General features: G+C 61.6%; 2 protein-coding genes across 2 annotated transcripts; both read right to left on the bottom strand.

The window, feature by feature from the left end:
* Nucleotides 1-512: 512 nt before the first annotated feature.
* ACVRL1 (activin A receptor like type 1) lies at nucleotides 513-6503 on the bottom strand (the record flags this gene model as incomplete). The annotated part of the gene is made up of 9 exons (XM_080360629.1): nucleotides 513-647; nucleotides 736-866; nucleotides 1936-2133; nucleotides 2944-3219; nucleotides 3293-3439; nucleotides 3745-3844; nucleotides 3955-4154; nucleotides 4547-4771; nucleotides 6437-6503. The coding sequence occupies 9 exons, from the start codon at nucleotides 6501-6503 to the stop codon at nucleotides 513-515; spliced, it is 1479 nt and encodes a 492-aa protein (XP_080216755.1).
* Nucleotides 6504-14074: 7571 nt separating this feature from the next.
* Nucleotides 14075-17480, bottom strand: ANKRD33 (ankyrin repeat domain 33; the record flags this gene model as incomplete). The annotated part of the gene is made up of 4 exons (XM_080360598.1): nucleotides 14075-15499; nucleotides 16196-16336; nucleotides 16785-16914; nucleotides 17172-17480. The coding sequence occupies 4 exons, from the start codon at nucleotides 17478-17480 to the stop codon at nucleotides 14721-14723; spliced, it is 1359 nt and encodes a 452-aa protein (XP_080216724.1). The 3' UTR covers nucleotides 14075-14720.
* Between the last annotated feature and the right edge of the window lie 1214 nt (nucleotides 17481-18694).

The following is an 18694-nucleotide window of genomic DNA, read 5'->3' as shown; positions in this document are numbered from 1 at the left end:
CTCCTGCGGCGAGGGGCACGCCGGGCACCGCAGACCTGCCGGGGAATTCCCGCCGCCGCCGAGCCCGCGGCGTCCCCGCTGCCAGCGTGCCGGGCAGGTTTGGGCAGCGCCTGCTGCCGGTGTGCCCGCCGTGGGGTGCGCGCCTGGGCTTGGGGGCTGCGGTGCGGGACGGCGCCGGCTCCGGTGCCCGCTCACCCCTCGGCTGTGCCGTTGGCTGGGGGCTCAGAGTGGGATACTGGCACCCGCTGCCACCCCGCCGGGCAGGCGAGACGCGCCGGCGTCGGGTGACAGATCCAGGGGGTATTTTTATAACCGGGCTGGAAGATTCCCCTCTTGCTTCTTTTTTTTCTTCCTATTTTTTCCCCTCGTTGCAAATTCAAAAGGCACCGAGGAGGGGCGGGAAAGGCAGGAGCTGCGAGCAAAATCCCCTCCATGCCAGGGAGCCGTCTCGCTGTTGGCTTTGCCGCCGTCCCCGGTGCAGCCGGTGAGCAGCTCCGGTGTGCGTCTGGTGCTCACTGCTCTGGTTTGGGCTTTTCCAGGGAGTTGTTGAGCTTTTTCAGCGTCTTTTTGATGCGCAGGGCGGTGAGGCGGGCCGAGGGGCTCTGGTACCAGCACTCCTTCATGATCCTTGCCAGCGCCGACAAAACCTGGGGGAGGCAGAAGAAGGGGGGCAAAGGGAAGGGTTAGATGGGGAGCAGTGGTTTGGGGTGGGAAGGGATGAGCCCCAGGACTCACCGAGTCAGAGAAGAGGCGATTGGGGACCACGGGGGTCTGCTGGTCGATGCAAACCACCTTCTTCATGTCCTCGAAGCTGGGGTCGCTGGGGACGGCGTCGAAGAAGGGCGGTCGGTACTCCTCCACGATGCCTGCGGGCGGGGGGCAGCGTGAGGGCCGTGGGGGAGGCGCAGGGTTCACCCCCACCCTGCGCATCACGGGGTGCACGGCGCACCTGCGCCCAGCCTTGGGGGGCATGCGGGGCATTGCCGGTGGGATTTGCCCACCGCATTGGCGGGGATGCTGCGGCTCCAGCCCTGGCTGCACCGCGAGGCCTCGCCGGGATGGCACAGGGTGGCTGCGGTGGCTCCAGCACCAGCCCTACCATGAGCACCAGCAGCGGCTCCAGCATCAACCACGGCTCCGGCACCGATGCCACCTCGCAGCCCTGCGGTGAACCCGCCAGCTGGCCCAGCTAATCTCCGCTTAGTGCCTCCATATGTCTGTGTGTCCGCAGGGTTTAACCTCTCTGGGTTGGCCTGAGCACCCACCAGCACCCTGCACCCCGAGGGGTGGCCCCTGACCCTCGGGGTCCCCTACAGCCCCTGTCCCCAGCACCCTGGGGCCGTGCACGGGCCGCACAGCCCATCCTGGAGGCTCAGGGTGCCTGGAAGGGTTAAAACCAGCTGGCTGAAGGTCATCCCCTGCACATGGCTTTGGTAATTTGGAGTAAATGTTTAATCTGAAGGAGCCCCAGGCAGTAAATGAGATTATCCCGGCCAGACTGCGCCTCGGGGGGACCTCCTGCCTCATCCGCCAGCGCCCACCATTTAATTAATGCTTCTAATGGACTTTGCCGGTGGTGAGCGCTGCTGGCTGGGCAGCCCCGAGGAGGCGTCTCCACAGCGTGGGGGACCCTGTCCCTGTCCCCAACCGTCCCCCAGCCAAGCCGCGCCGGCCGGAGGTCCCGGCCATGGCCGGCTTCCAGGCAGCGCTCCACGCTGCTTGTTTTCTAATCAGCGCTGAACAAACAAAGCGCTGATTGAGTCTAATGGGCCCTTTAATCAGGGAGCCGGGTGCTGACACTAGATTACAGTGTTTATAATTTACAGCTAATCTTCTGGGCGAAGGGAAAGAAAAAAAACAACATAAAGAGGAGGGAAGGAGGGAGGGAGCGCGGAGCCGAGCCGGGAACGCGGCGGCCGGCCGGGAGCTGCTCACCGTTCACCACCGTCCGCCGGGTGATCTCCCAGAGCACCAGCCCGTACGCCCAGATGTCCGTCTTCTTGTAGGACTCGAAGCAGTCGGTGCGGATCTGCTCGCTCAGCACCTCCGGGGCCATGTAGCGCTTGGTGCCCACCCGGGGGTTGTTGCCGATGTCCAGGTAGTCGCTGCCCTGGGAGTGCATGACGGCCAGCCCTGCAGGGATGCCGGCCCTGCTCAGTGCTGTGCTGGTGCTGCAGCCCCAGGATGCTGCATCCCTGGGCTACCACATCCCCAAGGGACCGCATACCTGGGGTACCACAGACCCAGTGTTGCGCATTCCTGGGGCTCTGCATCCCCGGGGTAGTATGTCCCCAGGGTACCACCTCCCTGGGGCACTGCATCTCTGGGGTACAACGTCCCTGGGGTACTACATCCCTGGGCACCACATCCCAGGGTACCACATCCCTGGGGCACTGCATCCCTGGAGTACAACATTCCTGGGTACTACATCCCTGGGTACCACATCCCTGGGGTACAACATTCTCAGGGTACCACATCCCTGGATACAACATCCTCAGGGTACCATATCTCTGATACCACATCCCTGGATACAACATCCCTGAGGTACAACATCCTCAGGGTACCACACCCCTGGCTACCACATCCCTGGATACAGCATCCTCAGGATACCACATCCCTGGATACAACATCCCTGAGGTACAACATCCTCAGGGTACCACATCCCTGGCTACAACATCCCTGGGGTACAACATCCTCATGGTATCACATTCCTGGGTACCACATCCCTGGCTACAACATCCCTGCGGTACAACATCCTCATGGTATCACATCCCTGGGTACCACATCCCTGGACACAACATCCCTGGGGTACAACATCCTCAGGGTACCACATCCCTGGATACAACATCCCTGAGGTACAACACCCTCAGGGTCCCACATCTCTGGGTACAACATCTCTGGGGTACAACGTACCCAAGGTTCTGCATCCCACCCGCATCTCACCCAGGTCTGCGATGCAGCACTGCCGGTTGCTTTTCACCAAGATGTTCCTGCTCTTCAGGTCGCGGTGGGCGATGGCGGGCTTGCCCTGGGTGCCGAAGATCTCCACGTGGAGGTGGACGAGGCCGCAGATGATGGAGGTGGCCAAGCCCAGGCAGGTCTCCACGTCCAGCGCCGTCCTCTGCAGGTAGTCGTAGAGCGAGCCGTTCTCGTGGTAGTGGGTGATGAGCCAGAGCTGGGTGCTGGAGTTCCTTGACGTCATGTCAGAGGCGATGAAGCCTGGATGAGGAGAAACGTCAGGAGGTTGGAGCTGCCGCACAGCCGCCCCCTGGCCCCCCGGCCCCCCACTCACCCAGGATGTTGTCGTGCCGGAGCAGGACGGTGTTGTAGATCTCCGTCTCACGGAACCACGACTGCTCGTCCCGGGAGGAGAAGATCTTCACGGCCACACTCTCCCCGTGCCACACGCCTCGCCACACCTCGCCATAGCGTCCTTTGCCTGCGAGTGGCACCGTGTCACGCAGCCCCTCCAGGACCCTCCCCGCACCCAGCGTGGTGAACCAGCAATGGGGTGGTGCAGGGCCCGTTGACCTTGGCCAACTGCCACCCACCCGCTCGCTGCCTCCCCTGGCAGCAGGATGGGGACAACTGAGGGTCCCTATGGGTTTTCGCTGAAACAGTTGGGTCCAGCCCCCCTCTCCTGGGTCTGGCACCATCAGCTGCTGTAGGGAAGGGCTCTGGCACATGCCTGAGCACCATGGGGGGTCAGGGCAGCCCCCCACCGCACCCGGCCGCTCTCCGTACCCACGCACTCCACCAGGGTGATTTGCCGGGCCACGGTTCTCTGGACGAGGAAGGGCAGCCCCGAGCCGCTGCCCGTCGTGCAGTCATCGTTCAGCAGGTCCTGCACAGCCACAGTGACAACAGGATCAGCCCAGCGGCCACCCCACACCCAACTTGTCCCTCTCTCCCACACCTTGGGGGCATTCGGGGTCCCCCCCAGAGCTCACCCACCTCCAGAGTGCTGTCTCCCATCATGGATGTCTTCAGCATGAGGTCCATGTCTCCCAAGTCGCTTTTCTTGTGGCGGTGCTGGGCCACCTTCCAGCAGAAGAGGACCATGAGCGCCACGAGGATGAGGAGTGCGAGCAGCGGGACGAAGATCATCAGGAGGAGGTTGGGCAGGGAAGACACCTTTCCCAAGGCTTCTTCTCCTGGGGAGGAGGGAACAATGGATGGGAGTATGAAGGAGGTGCTTGGCCTTGGACCCGGGAGGGTGGAGGTCTTGGCGACTGGGCTTGGACTGGGGACGATGGAAGTCTTGCTACTTGGGCTTGGACTGGGGAGGACAAAGGGCTTGCTACTTGAGTTTGGACCTGGGGAGGGTGGTTCTGCATCGGGGTCAACCCCATGGATGGCAACTCTGCAGGCACAGCCCACGAAGGGACACACAAGGACATCTCACCTTGGTCCCACCTGGGCAAGGGTGACCCTGGAGGTGCTGAGTGAGGAGGGGGATGGTCTAGAGACCCAACCGCAACTCCAGCCCCGTTGGCAGCTGTGCCCCTCTCCTGCCCAGCTCCTCGAGGAGGACGGTGCCCCGTACCTGGCAGGAAGATCTCCAGCTCGGCGTTGCACATGCTGGACTCGCAGCACCTCGTGCCGTACTGCTCCGTCGCCGCCGCGCGGCAGTGCTCCAGGATGTTCTGGGAGAAGCAGCCCCGGTGCTGGGTGATGGTTCCCTCCTCCTTCCTCTTGCTGACGAAGCAGACGGTGCCGGTGCAGGTGGGCAGGCTGCAGTGCGGCACGTCGCAGGCACACAGCAGCTCGTCTGCGGGCACCAGGAGAGGACACGCTGTGCCACGGGGACACCCTGCTGCCCGCCTGGGGCGCGCTGGTGGCTTTGGGGACAGTGACATCTGTCCTAAAGACCCATGAAGCGAATTTTGAGAGCGGGCAGCCTGGGACCACTGTGATCTGGGCTGGGGAAGGTGGCTGCAGGTGCTCAGCCCATCCTGAGACATTGTGGGAGTCGCTTGCTCCTGGCTGGGACACAAGTGCCAGCCCTGAGGTTGGGAGTCACCTGTCCCTGCACCCCTGGGAAGGGACCGTGCAGGGAAAACGCATCCAGCCCCACCACCTGGGATTAACTGGGATGCACAGAGTGACAACCTGTCTTGTTACTGTGGCCTTATAGTGGCCTTTCCATGCTTAAAAGGGGCTGATGAGAAAGATGGGGACAGACTTTTGAGCAGGGCCTGTTGAGATAGGACAAGGGGTGATGGTTTTAAACTAAAGGAGGGAGATTCAGGCTGGATAAAAGGCAATTGTTGGTCCTGAGGGTGGTGAGAGCCTGGCCCGGGTTGGCCAGAGAGGTGGTGGATGAAGCATCCCTGGAGACATCCCAGGCCAGGCTGGACGGGGCTCTGAGCACCCTGAGCTGCTGAAGATGTCCCTGCTCATGGTGGATAAGGTGACATTTGAAGGTCCCTTCAACCCAAACCCTCCTGCGATTCTGTGATCCTGCCCACGGGGTCCCAGGGGGTGTGGGAGCCCCCTGCTCCGGGGCTGCCTGCGGGAGCTGGGTCCCGGGATCCAGAATGGGGCCAAAAGCCCCAAAACCTCAGCTGGTGCCTCCCCAGCGGGTGCCTCCGGGAAGCTGCATTTTGGGAGCCGGGTGCCGAACCAGGGTCTTTCCTGGATCTTCCTCCGGCCACCCGAAGGCGCTTCCCTGCACCGCGGTGCCGGAGCGACACAAGGGGCAGCCACGCTCCCAACCTCCCGATTTAGCTCTGCCCTTTCGCGCAGAAAATATCCCTCCTGGAATCTGTGAGTTCAGTGCGAGGGCAGCCAGACGGATGGCGACGAGGGGACGGACGGACGGCAGCGAGGGGCCGGATGGCTGTGGGCAGCCCTGTTGCCCCCCTGCCCCAAAGGCTGCCCCATCCCAGAGCCATGGGCTGGTGGCCCAGGGGCAGGATGGGGACTCAGTGGGGACTTGTCCCCTCCCTGAGCGCTACTGCTCCTCCCTGGCAGACCCCACACTGCTTCGGTCCTCCCTGCACAAGCACCAGCCCGGATCTGTCCCCAGGTCACTGTGATGCTCTCCTGGGACCACACGCATCTCATTCCCGCTCCCACCATCAGCACCATCACCCCCGGGAACAAACACGTTTTCCAGCACGTGTGTGCAAGCGTTTTCCCCATCTCCCCTCTCATGACGTCAAAGCACTTGATGAACCATAATTAATTAAGCTGAGATCCTCCCTTGGAGGCAGGTCACCCTCCCGGAGGGGAGAAGCCCTTCGCAGGGTACAACGCGGGTCTCCGGGGTGCCCCATCTTCCTCGGTGCAGGCTCGAGGTGGGCAGGCACGAGCCGCCCTCTGCAGTGGTTTATTTGGAGCAAAGGGATGACATTCCCAAAGAGCCGAGGGTTTATTTTAACCCCCCTGTGCGTGGCAAAGAGCTGCCAAGCTGCATCCTTTGGGTACTCACCTGCGGCAAAGCCGAGGGACAGGGTCATCAGTGCCAGCACCACCCGGCTGCAGGCGCCACACGGCATCGTCCTGTGGGGAGCAGAGCGTGAGAGGCAGCACCCCAAACCCCCTGCAGCCCCAAAGCCCCCTAAACCCCCCGAGGGGCTCATTACTGGGTCGGGGGCAGCCACAGGGTCTTTGGGAAGGAACCAGGGGGGCCATGGCGAACGGAGAGCGATGGAGCTGGGGAAGGGTCTGGAGCACAAGTGTGATGGGACAGCAGCTCCCCAGGACCTGCTGAGCCCAGGGGACCTTCCCACCGCGGCACTGGACACCGCAGAGCCCTACGGCGCTCCCGAGCACCCTGGCATGGGGACATCGCCATGTCCATGCTACCCCAACATCCTTCTCACATCCCAGAGATCCAGACTCTCACATTTCACACCATTCCTGTGGCTCCCGCGCTGCAAAACCACGGCCGGTGACAGACCCGTGGGCTCGGCAGCCACGGCGATGCCGCGGCACTGCCGGAGATCCCAGGTTTGGCAAGACCCGCGCCGCGGGATGGGCTGAATGCAGCTGCCCACGGTCCAGGACTCATCCCCAGGGGGGCTTTTATATGTGTTATCAATGACACAAGCAGAGGCGCTATAGACGGCCAAAAATTCCCCAGCTGGGCCTTTGGGGAAGTTTTGCTATTTTTTCTCTCTTTTTTTTGTTTTTTTTCCTTCTAAAAGAGACATTTCTGCCAAACCAAACACGGCGGAGCCGGCGCTGCCCCCACCCCTCGCCGCACCGGCATCGCTGCCCCTTTCACATGGCCGAGAGCTCGGCCGGCGGCGGCCGCGGCTCCGCAGCCCCTCCTGGGCTCATTCTTTGTGGTTCCCGACATAAACACGCCAAAGCCTCCGTTTCCTGCAATTGAAGGAGCCCTGCCCAGGGCCGCCGGGACAGGAATCAAGATTGTTTAGATTCTGGCCTTGATGGGGAAGCGAAGTCACGCAAACCCGGCCCTGGAGAGCACACGCGGACGTGGCCGACCCAGGCGGGCTCCGGCCGCCCACAAAACGGGCTTTTCCTCCCCAAAATAGCTCACTTGGTTGTTGCTTGGAAACAGCGACAGGGTCGTGGGTTGGAGCGGGGTCTGGTCCTGAGCGCCCTGCACCGGGAGCCATGCACAGGCTGATCTCCAGCAGTTGGTCCCTTGTCTGGCCCAGGATCAGCTTTATGTTAGAGAATAAACTCCCCTGGCGCTGGGTTGCTGCTCCCCGAGCCTCCCGGTGCTCCCGGCTTCTCCTTGCAACCCCGAAAGCTGCAAAATGCACCTTTTTAACGGGGAACCGAGACTCCTGGGTGGTGCGTTCCCTCCATAAACTCCCCAGCCCTTAGATGGCTGTGGGACATTCGCCACCAAACACAAAGTGATCAAGGTCTCACCCAAAACTTTGCTGTACAGGTAACAACACCACAGGGATTTCCAGCGTTCGCACCTGAACCCAGAGCCATCCTTGGCATCCCATGGGAAAAACATCCCGAGTGCTTCTGCAGTGGGTCGAACAAGCCCCTTGTCCCCATCCCTGTCCCCAACCTTCCACCTTCCTGCTTGCACTGGAGCTCACGGACCCTCCCGGGGTCTGGAGCATCTTCCCCGGCCACATTCTGTGTTACATCCTTCCACCCTTGGGGGTTTGAAGCAGCTTCACGAGAAGGAACAAAACCCCAATTAAAACCTCTGGGATGGGGCGCAGGTGCTGGCAGAAGTGTTGGGGAGCAATGGGGTGCAATGCTGGCAGAGGTGTCAGGGAGTGATGGGGTGCAGTGCTGGCAGAAGTGTTGGGGAGCAATGGGGTGCAGTGCTGGCAGAGGTGTTGGGGAGTTATAGGGTGCAGTGCTGGCCAGCCCGGGGGTCCGGAGCAGCCCCACAAAGGGGAATTTCCCCTTGATCCCACGGAGAGAAAAGCAAAGGGGCTGTTGGGGGGAGATGGAGCAGAGGTGGTGGCAGCCCAGGAGGTGGGTGGCTGGGCATGGTCCTTGGGGTGCCAAGAGGGTCCCTTACTCTTACCGGGGCAGCTCGGCGGAGCTTTGCAATCCCAGTGCTTCCTCCCTCCCCTGCGGTTTCTGCTGTTCCCGGGGGGGTTTCGGCACAGGACGTGCCTTGTGACTCATGTCCCCCACGTCCCCTGTTTGCGAGGAGCCAGACACACTGGAGACCCTCATGCAGCGCTGGTGGGGGGACGTGGGGTGACACCGACAGCACCGGCCGCAGGTCCCAGGGGCTGGATGGACCACGCCGGAGGTGGCAAGAGCTTTGCCATGGACTCCCAAGGCATCAGCCTGGTTTTGGGCAATGGATAGAGGTTTTCCACCCCCACCCCATAGCTGCGGTTTGGTCACAGATGCAGCAGAGCCGTTTGCATCCTCTGGACTCTCTGGTGCAGCCGGCACAGACACAGCACCCAGGTCAGGGACCCACGGGGGTGTTCTGTGCCGCATCGGCCCCTCTCGCACTGATGGGCATCACTGTGCCGTACACGAGAGGTGCAAAGCGAGCAGCAAACAGAGCTCGTGTTCACCTCCCCGTGGGGACGGTGTCGCACACGGGTCCTTGTGCAGAGTGGGGACGAGGGGACCGTTCCTGCCCTGGCCTTGCGGCAGGTTTGAATGCCAGCAGTGGGGCAGAGCTCGCGACAGCTTCACTTTAAGCACTTTTCTCTGGAAACGCGGCCTCTTTAGCAGCTGTTTGTCTCATCCTCGCCCACCCCTCCTGCGATGGAGCCAGGGCTTGGCTTTGCAGCAGGGCTGGTCGAGGCGGCGCGTCCTGCGGCATCGCTGCCCTCGGTCCCCGTCACCCTTGCTCCAGCCCCGGGCTAGCGGAGCTGTCAGCTTTCCTTCACTTTTTCTCCTGCCTTTCAAAAATATACCCAAATTCCCCATTTCCCAAGTCAGCTCCAGGCTTCCAGTAGCACCCACGTACTGTTTCAGCTCTTTAGCGAGGAACTCGGGACTGATCCTGCTACTACCGCACTGGTATAAATTCAGAGTTATGCTCCCGGCTCTGCCAGAGCCCCAGTTCTAGCCTCTCCTACACTGACGTCAACCCCGGCGTCCCACCAAATGCAAAGGAAATGGGGCCAAATTCTGATTTTGGCTGCTGTGGGGTGAATCAGGAGGGAAGCGCTGAGCTCGGTGCAGCCCCAGACCCCGCGAGCGCATCGTGCATCCCCACTCACCTACAGCATCTGCGTCTCGCGGGCGCCCGCGACTCTGCCGGCCCCGGCGAGGCTCTCCCGGCCGCGGCGCCGAGCTCGCAGGCAGCTCCGCTCCGTGCCGTGCGCCCCGGCTTGGGGGAGCTTCATGGGTCTGCTCCCCTCCCGCCGCCCATCCCGGCACCGCGGCGGTTCCCGCGGCCGCAGCGTCGCCCGTCCCGGCAGGGAAGTGTGTCCGTCCCCGTGGCGCGGCCGCGGGGGCTCGGCGGCCCTGTTGTCCGAATGCAGCTGCTTGGCAAACGCTCTGTGGTCTGGATGTGGGAGAAGTCAAAAAAATGTTTCTTATTACTGCCTCTTCCTGCCTGGCTTCTCTCCACCACTCCCAGCTAATAAAGCATTTCCTATTGCTGAGCACACATCCACGGCCGGCCGCCCTTCCTCCCGCGCACCGGCCCCAGCTCCATCCTGGTTGCTCCGCTGGCCTGTTCCTCCCACCCAGTCTCACAGAATCACAGATGGTTTGGGTTGAAGGGACCTTCAAATGTCACCTTATGCCATGAGCAGGGACACCTTCAGCAGCTCAGGGTGCTCAGAGCCCCATCCAGCCTGGCCTGGGATGTCTCCAGGGATGCTTCATCCACCACCTCTCTGGCCAACCCGGGCCAGGCTCTCACCACCCTCAGGGCAACAATTTTCTTTTATCCAGCCTAAATCTCCTCTCTTTTAGTTTAAAATCATCACCCCTTGTCCTATCTCAACAGGTCCTGCTCAAAAGTCTGTCCCCATCTTTCTTCAGGCCCCTTTTAAGCACTGAAAGGCCGCACTAAGGTCTCCCCGGAGCTTCTCTTCCCCAACTGAACACCCCAACTCTCTCAGCCGTTCCTCCCAGCAGAGCTGCTCCAGCCTCGCATCGTTTCTGCGGCTCCTCTGGCCCCTCTCCAGCAGGTCCAGGTCTGTCCTGTGCTCAGGACCCCAGAGCTGGACGCGGTGCCCGGGGGGTCTCACAGAGCGGAGCAGAGGGGACAATCCCCTCCCTCCACCTGCTGCCCACGGGGCTGGGGACGCAGCCCAGGGTATGGCTGATCTGGGCTTTTACACACACACACAATGTGCAAGTGCATGTTGCCTGCTCATGGCCAATCTTCCATCTACCAAAGCCAAGCCCTTCATGGTGGGACATCCATGGTGTCTCCTTCCCTTAGTATCTAAAGGCCTTTGGCCGAAACGCAGCTGGTTGCTTTGATGGTGCTGTGGGTGGGAATGGTCCAGAGAGATGCTGCGGGAATGACCTTGATGTGCTTGGCCATACCTCCCACTCCAGCATCCAGCCCTCATGGCCGTGGGAGCACCACAGCAGAGCCAAAGGCTCCTTGGGTATTTGGTGCTGGCCACCACACGTTTGGGGTGCTGTGCTGAGGAACAGGGGATGTTTTCTCCCCCGGGGTGTAATGCTGCATCAGGGGGTGTTGCCGAATGGTCACCCCATAGGGACGCTCTGGCCTGGCTGAGGGCACAGAGCAGGGCTGGTGTGGCCAAGGGGTTTGGTCGGTGCCTCCCACTATCCTGTCCCCATCATCCCCATCGCAGCCCTTGAGCTGCCGTGGCAGGAGGAGCTGGGACACAAGTGGCGGGGCCGTTCCCATGGGGGGGGCCGGGCACTTCCCTCTCCCCAGGACGTGTGGGGCCAGCGGGGCTGCGGCAGCGGAACTGTCGCTTCCCCTTTTGCCACTTTGGGGTTGTTTTCTTTCAGCCACCCACTCTTGGTGGCTTCGCCCTCCTCCTGTCCCCGGCGTCTCCCTCCAGCGCCTTTCCAAGCCCTGAAGTCCTAGCGCCTCATTTACCTCTCCATTCCCCATTGCATCACCAACCCCAATTGCACCATGAACCCAACCGGTACCCGGAGCCTCCCCACGCCGGGGGAGCCGAGCGCGGCTGCAAAGCTTTGAGGTCTTGCCCGTCGCCTCTCCCCCGCTATCGCCCATGATCTAGGAAGTTTAAACAAACAAAAGCACAAAACCAGGATAAAACACAAGGGACCTTCACGCGTGACCTTGCCCGCGCCGGGGCCGGGAGGTTTGCGGAGCCGGCGCGGGGGAAACGGGCAGTTTCCATCAGATAGGAGCCGCCGGGAGGAAGCCGGTGCCTGCAGATGCTTTATCACCGTGACCATCTCTGCTCCGCCGCGCGGGTCTCAGTGATCTGACCGGTGATCGGCGACTCCCAGAACTATTCCTGGATGGCTCCTGTGTCCCTGCTGCCTTCCCCGGGTGCAGGCACATGGTGGGTATCAGCACCCACTTTTCTGGCTGCAGGTGGGAGTTTGCCCCGTGCTGCCGAACGTGCCAGCTCTCTGGTGAGATTGGTGCCGGCTGCTTTGGTCCCTGCGCTTTCATCTTCCAAATGGCGCAGCTTCATTTTTTAAACAATAATCGTCACCGGGGGGATAAATTCTTGCTTAAAAACTGCTAAAAGATATTACATCCTAATCCCAGGTGACTCAAAGGGCAGGGAAGGGTGTAGCCCCAGGGTGGACTGCAGCTGCGGCGCTGCCGCCGTGGAAAAGCATCCAGAGCCGGGCACACTGTAGAGGTACCTTAATGAACACATCAAACTGTTAATGAACACATCAAATGGTTAATGAGCACAACACCCCCCACAGGCTCTCTGAGCCGCAGGCAGGGCGATCCCTGCCCCGTGCCAGCCCTGGGCTGGGGCAGACGGGCTGAATCAGCCGGGCTGGGCACCCGCCGGGGCGCTGGGCTGAGCACCGACGGCACCGCAGCCCCACGCCGGCCCGGCCCGCCATGGCGCAACCTCCCGCCACCCCCTCGACCAAAGCCAGACTTTCCGTCAGCACTTGGGTGCTCATCGCTGGGTGCTGTGACTTCAGAGAAACACGGAATCATTTGGGTTGGAACAGACTGTCAAGATCATCGAGTCCAACTGTTCCCCACCCCGGCGCTGCCTCATGTCCTGAGAACCTCATGTCCGTCTGTCCAACCCTCCAGGGATGGTGACTCCAGCACTGCCCTGGGCAGCCTGTTCAATGCCCCACAGCCCTTTGGGGAAGAAATTGTTCCCAGATCCAACCTCAACCTCCCCTGGTGCAACTTGAGGCCGTTTCCTCTGCTCCTGGTGCTTGTTCCTGGGGAGCAGAGCCCGACCCCCCTGGCTCCAAGCTCCTTTCAGGCAGTTCAGAGATCAGAAGGTCTCCCCTCAGCTCCTGTTCTCCAGCTGAACCCCCCAGGTCCCTCAGTCTCCATCACATTGTGCTCCAGTCCCTCACCAGCTCCGTTCCCTTCTCTCCACTCGCTCCAGCATCTCAAGCTCTTTCTTGGCGTGAGGGGCCCAAAACTGCCCCCAGGATTGGTGGTTTGGCCTCCCCAGGTCCCAGCACAGGGACGGTCACTGCCCTGGGCCTGCTGGCCACACCAGTGCTGGGACCAGCCAGGATGCTGGTGGCCTCTTGGCCACCTGTGCACACGCTGGTTCATGTTCAGCTGCTGATACCAACATCCCCACAGAAGGGCGCGGGCATCCCTGGGCGGCTGTTGGAACCCCAAGACTGCACTTGGCCGTCCCTCAGGGTGTCACCAAGCTGTCCCCACCGCAGTGGAAGGGGACGAGGGGCTGGCGGGAGCCCGGCTCTCCCTTCCCCCTGCTCGGCAGGAGCCGGGCTGGCACGCCGTATGCCATGGCTGCTCCATGTGCCATCCGCCCCCGGCTCATCTGCGAGCCGCCGCCGGGAGCTGGCGAAGGAGGGCGGCCACGTGCCGGCGAGCCCAGCGCCAGCCAAGGGCTGGGGGAGCAGACGGGGTGGTTGCAGCTCGTCCCAGCCGAGCATCCTTCCCCACCTGCCGACAGCCCCGCTCGAACCTCTCGGTGCCCCCAAAAGGCAGAGCTCTGCCTAATATTGGGGGGCAGGACGGGAGCGGGGGCATTTGCCCCCTGAGGAAGGGGGTGGTGAAGTGGGGGTGTCCATCCTGGTCTGTGTGCCTTGCCATGGGAAGGGTTATTCTTTACCTGGATAACTAGTGCTTCAGCAGCTCTCGCCGCCAGTCGCTCTCTCTGCGGGTCAAACCCGGGTGCTTGGGGGGCCAGCACCCCAGTTTCACCTCCCCACTCTCTGGGATGGAGCTGGATTTAAGAGCAGCTTGAAATATGTGGAGCAGGATCTCACTGCCGCTGCAGCACGTCTCACCCGTGGGTGCGGGGGCACCTGACACACAAGCAGCTGCACGGCTGCCCCAGCAGCGGGTCCCGGGGGCTGCACGGGGCAGGCAAGGGGTCCCAGAGGGTGGTTTGCTCGGGAACAGGGACCACTGGGTCCTGTCCTGGGTAACGCTGGAGTACAAAATCTGCCTCCTCTCTGAGCACCCCAGCTCCATAGGGCAGCCGGGATGGAGCCCCCAGACACCCCAGGTTTGGGTCCCCCTGTGTTTGCACCCGGAGCTCCTGCTGACCCTCCTGCAGCACCAAGACACCTCCCCGTGCTGAACCTCCGCTTGTCCACCTGCAACCTGGGAACAGGCAAGTTGTTGGGGTCACCGAGCAGGTGACGGGGTGTGGGGGGACACCAGCAGCAAGGGGGAAGTGTCTCTGCCAGCCCGACAAGCAGCCCTGAGCTTTATTCATCAAGTCAATCCTGTTAACATGGCAACCGCTTCCATTTTAATTTGCATGGCCGTGTTCCACCACGTGCTGCAAGATCAAGATTCCAGGAAGATCAAAGTGGCATTAAAAAAAAAAAAAAAGAACAAAAAGAAGAAAGAAAAAGAAAAGAAGGAAAAAAGAAGAGAAAAGGGCCCTTCTGCCACAGATCTGCTCCCTGGCAGAGCCAGAGCCCGGCCGGCCAGGGGCTCAGCACATCAGACTCGGCACAACCGCAGCCGGGTCGGGGTGGCCGCCCTTGAGGACAAGGGGCTGGACAGGGAGTTGGGGACCCGGGACCACAGGGCTTGGGACATCTCAGCATCGCAGCATCCTCCTGCCTTGGGTGCCACTGTCCTACGGGGAAGGAAATCACCCCCGTGCCAGAAAAGCAAACACATCTGAGGAGACAGCAGGGACCTCACCCCCACCCCGCCACCTCCTCCCTTAGCGCTTCTTCCCCCTTTTCTTCTTTTTCTCCTCGCTCTTCCCCTCCTCGGCCGCTTTCTTCTCCTCCTTCAGCTCCTTGTACCGCCACTTGGGCGGCTGCAGCAGGTTCTTGTCCCCCCCCCTGCGCCTCCGCTCCCTCGAGCAGGCGGGTGGGTCGGAGGATTTGCTCACTTTGATTTTTGGGACGGGGTCCCCGGGGAAGATGATGTTCCCGCAGCGCAGGCGCAGGGGCAGGAGGCGCAGGAGCCCACCGGCCGGCCGGCGCGGCGGCAGGAGCCGGATCTCCGACATGGCTTGGCCATTGCAAGAGGATGCGCCGGTGCTGGGGCACGAGGCGGGGTCTGGCTCAGCATCTGGATCCACCACATGTTGCCCCAGGATCTCCGGCACAGACAACCTGTGCTTGCCCACCTCGGGGGGGCTGTCGGGGCAGACAGTTTGGCAAGTGGTGGCCACGAAGGGGCTGGCGAGGGACGTGGTCATCCTCACCATGTGGTCCATCACACCGTCCTCCTCGGGGTCATGGGGGAATCTGAAGGTGAACATGGACTGGATCTTCTCCAACAGCCTCTTGCCCCTGGATTTGGGGCTCAGGGCCTTGGCCACCAGCTCGGCCAGGGCTGGCCACTCGGGCCGGTACTGGGTGCTGAACTGCTCTGCTCGTGGGCGCCGCAGGAGGCTCCGGATCCGCAAGGTCGTCTCGAATCGGCCTGTGAAGTTTGCCCATTCCCTGGCCGTCTTCCCCTTGATGGGATCCACCATCTGCAGGTCAGCTCCTGGAGACACCGGCATGCAGAGAGCGTGGAATCATAGAGTCAGAGAAGGGTTTGGGTTGAAGGGACATTCAGATGTCACCTTATGCCATGAGCAGGGACACCTTCAGCAGCTCAGGGTGCTCAGAGCCCCATCCAGCCTGGCCTGGGATGTCTCCAGGGATGCTCCATCCACCACCTCTCTGGCCAACCTGGGCCAGGCTCTCACCACCCTCAGGGCAACAATTGCCTTTTATCCAGCCTGAATCTCCCTCCTTTAGTTTAAAACCATCACCCCTTGTCCTATCTCAACAGGCCCTGCTCAAAAGTCTGTCCCCATCTTTCTTCAGGCCCCTTTTAAGCACTGAAAGGCCGCACTAAGGTCTCCCCGGAGCTTCTCTTCCCCAGCTGAACACCCCAACTCTCTCAGCCGTTCCTCCCAGCAGAGCTGCTCCAGCCTCGCATCGTTTCTGCGGCTCCTCTGGCCCCTCTCCAGCAGGTCCAGGTCTGTCCTGTGCTCAGGACCCCAGAGCTGGACGCGGTGCCCGGGGGGTCTCACAGAGCGGAGCAGAGGGGACAATCCCCTCCCTCCACCTGCTGCCCACGCTCCTGCTGCAGCATCACTACAGTGTCCCACCCTGTCCCAACACAGAGCACGGGCTGAGCAGACATGTCACCCCTTTCCAAATAACCTGGGGAAGTCCCCGGGGAGACGCTCACCGGCCAGGAGCAGCGCGGCCACGCAGTCCTGCCGCCCCTGCACCGCGGCCTTCATCAGCGCCGTCAGGCCGCGGGGGTCTCGCTTGTCCACATCGAGCATGGGGTAGTAGTTGAGGAGGTAGTTAACGATGGTGATGTGTCCTTAACAGCCAGAGAGAAGCTGCGTTAGAGTTTCGACAGTTAACGAGGGATAACTGCTGGTGCCCATTGGAGAAAGAGTATTTAGCAACTGGATCTTGTGAGGACAAAGACACAGAGACTTAAAGGGATCAGGACTGAAAAATTTCTTCATGGAAAGGGCTGTGGGGCATTGAACAGGCTGCCCAGGGCAGTGCTGGAGTCACCATCCCTGGAGGGTTGGACAGACGGACACGAGGTTCTCAGGACATGGGGAAGTGCCAGGGGTGGGTTATGGTTGGACTCCATGAGCTTGAGGAGCTTTTCCAACCAAAATGATTCTGTGATTCTACAACTGTAGATGGGGAAGGTCACATCCCTTGGGACCCTTGGCTTTCCCAGTGGCTCAGTTTAGGGTTTTCTTGGGGTCACAGCACTTTGAGGGGTCTGGCGGTGCCGGCGCGGTGCCTACCCGCCTGCGCTGCCATCATGAGGGCCGTGTTCCCATCCTTGTCCTGCTGGTTGACATTCAGGTAGGGGCACTTCCGCAGCAGGGGCACGATGTCCACAAAGCCCTTGTAGCAGGCGACCATCAGCCCGTTCTGGAGAGGGGACAGCAGCGCTGCACCACCCCCCACCGCGCTGCTCCCCATGGCCCCCCACCCCAAACCAAACACCTTCAGGAAGGGACGACAGATGAGGTTCTGCTCCAAGGGGTCAATCCCAGGAGACCCAGCCCTTGTCAAAGCCATCGCACCCACGACCCTCCCTCCTCCTTCGCCTGCTTTAGCAACCACCACCCTTCAGGATTTGCCAGTTGCGGGGAAATCATCTCACTGCTCCCACCCCAGCCGCTCACCCTCCCGTTGGTGTCCACCTCCGTGGCCTCACTCCGGGTCACCCCGTGCTCCAGCTTCTCCCACACCAGCTTGGCATCGTTCCTGGCACAGCACTGGTAGAGGCTGAGGTGCCCGTCCCCGCCGGCCCCCGGGGACGGCTCATAGCAAGGGTAGACAGAGTCATCGGACAAGATGCTGCTGGTGTCAGACGGCTCCGACTTCTCCTCCTCCTCCTCCTCTTCCTCCTCGTAATGCAGCTCCGGGTCGGAGGCATCCAGGCTGGGAGCGGGGGCTGCAGCTTGTTCTCCTCCACCGCAGGCATCTGTCATCCGGGCCGGCCGGGGGGAGCGAGCTCAGCCTGGCCCCGCGCCCGCCTGGGCCGGGACCCGCTCCCGGGGACGAGGCGACAGCCTGGGCCGTTCACTCCCTCCTGCGCAGACAGAGCGGCCGTGGGAACCGCGTGGGCTCCGTGCCCCTCATCCCGCTGGAAAGCATCGTCCAGCTCCGGCACAGCCCGGGGGTCCCGTTTCCACCCTCTGCCCCACGCAAACGCTTTGCACCCGGGTTTGGATGCTGTGAAACCCCCGGGGAGGAGCAGCTCCCACGGCACCGTCTCCAGCACAGAGCGGAGAAAACGGGGGGAGTTTGGAAAGTGGATGAACGCCGCATGGTGTAGGAATTGGAACCAGGCGGGTGGAGTGATTGGGAAAGTCTCCGGGGCGGTAGGGATGGCAAATGCATCCCTCCTCGTGCCACACGCTGGGGTCTGAGCCCTCTCCACCTGACTGGTGCGCATCAAAGAGGCTGCAAAGCGCTTTCCAAGCAGCAGAACTGGAGCAGCATACAGAGAGAAGGGTTAAATCCAGCTCCAAGTAGAGGAGAACAGAGGCCAGAGCAGCGCCCGGCTCCCGGGGAGACCCTTAAACCCCGCGGCACAGGGCAACCAGCACCCTGCTACAGGGACAGACCAGCTGCACAAGTAAAACCATTTGGCTTCTAAGTAGAAGCCAACCATTAGTTGATTGGCGCTGTGGAAGGCAGAAACCTTCGCAACTCCATTAAACTCTCCCACCCATCTCAGGAATCCCAAAGGGGCTCTGGAGGTGAGGGACACGCTTCCATCGCACGTTCGTCTTACCTGGGGCTGCTCAGACCTTTCCCCCGGGTCCCCCTTCGCCTGGGCAGCATCACGGCTCCACCAGCAAGGACAAACAATTGCAAAGAGTGCGGAAAATCACCCCCACCCTTTGCAATGAGAAAGGATTTTCTGCTCTGGGTCTGCGGTGGCCTCTGGACACCAAAGCTGTGACAACCTGCACGTTGACGTGGCCTCAGCCAGCCAAGATATCCTAATTTAAATCGGTGCTTAAAATGGCTCCATCCATCCTGAGCAGGATCAGGGCTGCTTGGGCTGGATTTAGCATCTTGAGCTGAGGAGCCGCTGGGAGCCCGGGGCTGTATTTTTATACCTGACTCACCTCAGTCAGATGCTGCTGACTGAGCAGCCCCCACCGGCTCAACCAAAACCCCCCAAATTCCCTGT

Source organism: Nesoenas mayeri, assembly GCF_963082525.1.
Source record: "Nesoenas mayeri genome assembly, chromosome: 28".
NCBI lineage: Eukaryota > Metazoa > Chordata > Aves > Columbiformes > Columbidae > Nesoenas > Nesoenas mayeri.
This window is presented reverse-complemented; position numbering and strand designations above follow the sequence as displayed.